The following is a 3,689-nucleotide window of genomic DNA, read 5'->3' on the forward strand; positions in this document are numbered from 1 at the left end:
GATTGTTCTTGGATCATATTAAGGCGGATTAGGGCTTTCCCAGAACTCTGTCCTTCAGACGAGGCTTCACAGCTAGAACCCAGTCCAGTCCACCGCTTCCAGAACCAGAACCTGAGTTATCTTGAAACCTGGACGGATTAATAATCTGAAGGTTTTCAGCTCCATGAACACCTGGAATTAAGCTCAGATTAAAGAACCAGACAGGAAGCAGATTCAGAAGATTTTATTCTGATCAAAAGTTAAAATCATAAAAACAGCCGGATCTGATCCGACCCGGTCCAATACATGATTCCTTCAGAACTTAAGGTTCTGTTTTTCATGAATACATCACTGAAGATTTAAAACACGATTCAATAGAGACCGGTCCTGATCCGACCCGGTTCTGACCCAATAAATCATCACTTGATTCCTTCAGAACTTCAAGTTCTGGATCTGTTTTTCATGAAGCTTTAAATCACAATTCATTGGAGACCGGTTCTGACCCGGTTCTGACCCGGTCAAATACTGATTAATTAGCTGCAGGATGAAGGTGGAGCCCCCTGGTGGCTCCAGGAGGATCAATACAGCTTCATGGAGGTCTCAAACAGGCGGCTCAGGTCCTCCTCGGTGTGCGCCCGCGGAGACAGTTTGGTCACGCGCTCCTGCAACAGGAACAGGAAGTGATTTAAAGGCGCCACGAAGCACCTGGAGCTGCAGGTGAGCAGCTCACCTGAGGCAGCGTTCCTTTCACCAGAGCAGGAATGTCGTCCTTATCGTATCCGACGGCGCCGAGTCCGTCTTCCACCTGAAGGTCAAACAGAAAGCGGCGCAGCGTGTCAGCCAGAACGGCGCCGGCGTCCGCACATTTCACCTGCCGCACGTCTGCACCTGAACGCACCGCAGAGAGAGACACCTGAACGTACTGCAGAGATTTTAACCTCTGACCCGTCACTGTGAGTGTGACCCAGAGCCCCCTCCTCCCTACCCAGGATCTCAGCAGCCTCCAGGTGGCGCTCTGGGCACATGGGTGCAGTGAAGCTGAAGACGGCCGGCGCCGTCAGAACGACGGAGAGTCCGTGAGGCTGCAGACACACAGAGGCGTTGAAGCGGCAGGCTGGCAGGAGATCAGGAATAATTTACACTCCGTGTCTCACCACCAGGGGGTGCTCCACGCTGTAGCCCCGGGCTGTGTGAGTTTTCACATTCCCAGCGATGGGGTAGGACATCCCATGGCTGCCAAGACAAAAACACAGGCAGGTTGAATCTGGTGGCGGCGTTGAGGGCGGCGGCATTCAGCTCACCACAGATGGACTCCGGCGTTCCCGAAGCCGATCCCAGCGAACACGCTGGCCAGGTGCATGCTGGAGCGAGCCTCCAAGTCCTCCGAGTCCCGCACCGCCCTGAGCAGAAACCAGAGCTGCACTACCTGTATGCAGAACGGCGGGGAAACTTCCTCTGGACTTTGAGGTTATAGGGTCAAATCTCAACAGAAACGTTTCCATTCCAACATGAAGAGTTTCAGTGAAGCTTCAGGAAAACTTCTGGAAGGTTCCGGTCTGTTTACCGCTTCATGTACTTGGAGACCACGCTGAGGGCGTGGCGGGACCAGACGTCGCTGATGGGGTTACTGCCCTGGTAGGCGGGCCGGTTGATGGGGTTGGTGGGGCAGGGCGCCCTCTGGCTGTAGGGCAGGGCGGTGTAGGACTCTAGCGCGTGGCTGTTGGAGAGATGCGACCCATCAGAACCCGGTAACTCCGGTAAGACCCGCTCTAACCAGAACCCTCCTCACCACAGTACGTCGAAGCCGCTGTTGGCGGCGACTCGTTCGGGCATACTCAGAGTGTGCAGCGGGTCCACGATGCCCAGCGTGGGTCGGAGCGCTCTGCTGGCGATACCTGGACAGAAACAGCCAATCACGGCTCAGAGACAGCCAATCACACGAGGTTCTGACAGCTCTCACCTGTTTTGGCCTTCAGAGGCTCGTAGTCAAAGATGGCGACCCCGGTGGTCTCACTGCCGGTGCCTGCGGTCGTTGGAACTGGAGAGGGAAAGTAGAGCGGTGAGCCGGGCATCAGAACCTCCCGACCCGAGGCGGCGAGGCCAACCTGCGATGAGTGGCTTCAGAGCTCTGGTCACCGGCCTGCCTTTCCCTATCGGAGCGTTGACGAAGTCCAGGAAGTCGGCGTCAGGATGGCAGGAGTACAGGTTTGCGGCTTTACAGGTGTCGATGACGGACCCGCCGCCCACTGCCACAAACACGTCGAACGAGTCCTTCTTCGCAAACGAGATTGCTTCTTTAAAACTGAAAGAAGAAGCTCCACCTGTTAGCAGCTGTTAGCACCTGGTGCGGTCCTGTTAGCGGTCTCACCTGGAGTCGGTGGGCTCCACCCGGACGTCGTCGAACACCTGGAAACGGACTCGGTTCCTCACCAGGGACTCCAGGACGGCCTGCATGGGCGGCAGGCGGGTCACGGTCCGGTCTGTCATCAGGCACACGTTCTGGGCTCCCAGGTTCTGGAGATCCTGCAAACGGACCTGGCATGTGAAACCTGGAGGCGGATCCCAGGTGAGACCAAGTATTGACCTGGTTCTGGTTCTGACCAGACTTCCTTAGTGAAGGAAACCAAAAATCTACAGCTCCATTTAGATTTTTTATTTTACATTTAGTTTGTTTTTATTTGATGTTTTTTAAATCTAAATTTAAAAAAATCAAATGTTTTTTTTTAAATTAACAGATCTGTGCTGCAGCTCCTCCTTCTGGACATAGAGCCTGGTTCTGGTTCTGGTCTGTCCCGTCCTCAGCTCGCTGTGATGATGATGATGATGATGAAAGTGGTTACCATGCCGACCTCAGCGCTGACCCCGGCTCCGTAGCGGATGTTGGAGCTGGCCATCTGACAGAGACCAAGGGACAGATCAGAACCCGATCCGTTCAGAACCCGGCCCGGTTCCAGTCCAGGTTACCTCGAAGGCGTAGTCCGTCTTCCTCCCGCCGGCCGCTGCCGCTCCTACACACACACACGGATCAGAACCGGGAGGTTCTGCTGGACTGGTCATGTTGGATCTGGTCAACATGCAGACCAATGGAAAGCCTACCTTGATGGAAGGTGTGGGAGTGGGCGGGGCATCTGCACCTGTCAACACGGATCATGCTAAGTAGAGTCAAGAGGAACCCCGAGACCGGGTCGGGTCCAGAACCAGAATCAAACCTGGATGAGTTCTGGGGCCGTTCCAGTAACTGACAGATCTACAGATCATGTCGGCTCAAACGATTCAAGATTTTATTAGTTTATTTTCACATACTTTGACTTCCACTCATAACAGGAATTCACAAAATGAAAATCCTCAGAAGGAATCAGCCTGCTGTACCGGGCCCCCAGCCGACCCGGTCCCAGCTGGGAGTGGCGTAAATCCCGGGGGGGACGGGGGTCCAGACACCCCCCAATCTTGGAAAAGTCTAGAATTGTCCCCCAAAAAAGAAATCATGAAAGAAACCCTTATATTTAAACAATATCAATATAAGAAAGGCAATAGAAACAAAGAACGACGTAAATCAGCCATTCATCTAAGAAAAAAATAAGAATTAATTTTCAGGTTCCCCCCACCATTATTAGAACAATGGTTCAGTCCAAAGTGTAGGAGGAGCAACAGCAGCGCCGAACGACACAGGCTCCATCATAGACATAATATAAGGATAGACCCTCATGGAC

The 3,689-nt window shown here is 53.4% G+C and overlaps 1 protein-coding gene across 2 annotated transcripts; it reads right to left on the reverse strand.

Moving 5' to 3' along the window:
* Positions 1-207: 207 nt before the first annotated feature.
* Positions 208-3,481, reverse strand: adhfe1 (alcohol dehydrogenase iron containing 1). 2 transcript variants are annotated; one of them, XM_015026463.1, is made up of 13 exons: positions 3,076-3,481; positions 2,944-2,987; positions 2,820-2,873; positions 2,348-2,502; positions 2,085-2,281; positions 1,940-2,017; positions 1,769-1,874; positions 1,544-1,696; positions 1,281-1,379; positions 1,134-1,212; positions 965-1,061; positions 710-867; positions 208-641 (listed from the first exon to the last, which is right to left on the reverse strand). In XM_015026463.1, exons 1-13 carry the CDS (start codon positions 3,128-3,130, stop codon positions 558-560), a joined length of 1,359 nt encoding a protein of 452 aa, XP_014881949.1. In that variant the 5' UTR covers positions 3,131-3,481; the 3' UTR covers positions 208-557. The 2 variants fall into 2 exon arrangements, with proteins under 2 accessions (XP_014881949.1, XP_014881947.1); XM_015026461.1 differs by having other exon boundaries at positions 2,944-3,481.
* Positions 3,482-3,689: the final 208 nt, after the last annotated feature.

Source organism: Poecilia latipinna, unplaced genomic scaffold, assembly GCF_001443285.1.
Source record: "Poecilia latipinna isolate Pla-1442-1.1 unplaced genomic scaffold, P_latipinna-1.0 Scaffold4892, whole genome shotgun sequence".
NCBI lineage: Eukaryota > Metazoa > Chordata > Actinopteri > Cyprinodontiformes > Poeciliidae > Poecilia > Poecilia latipinna.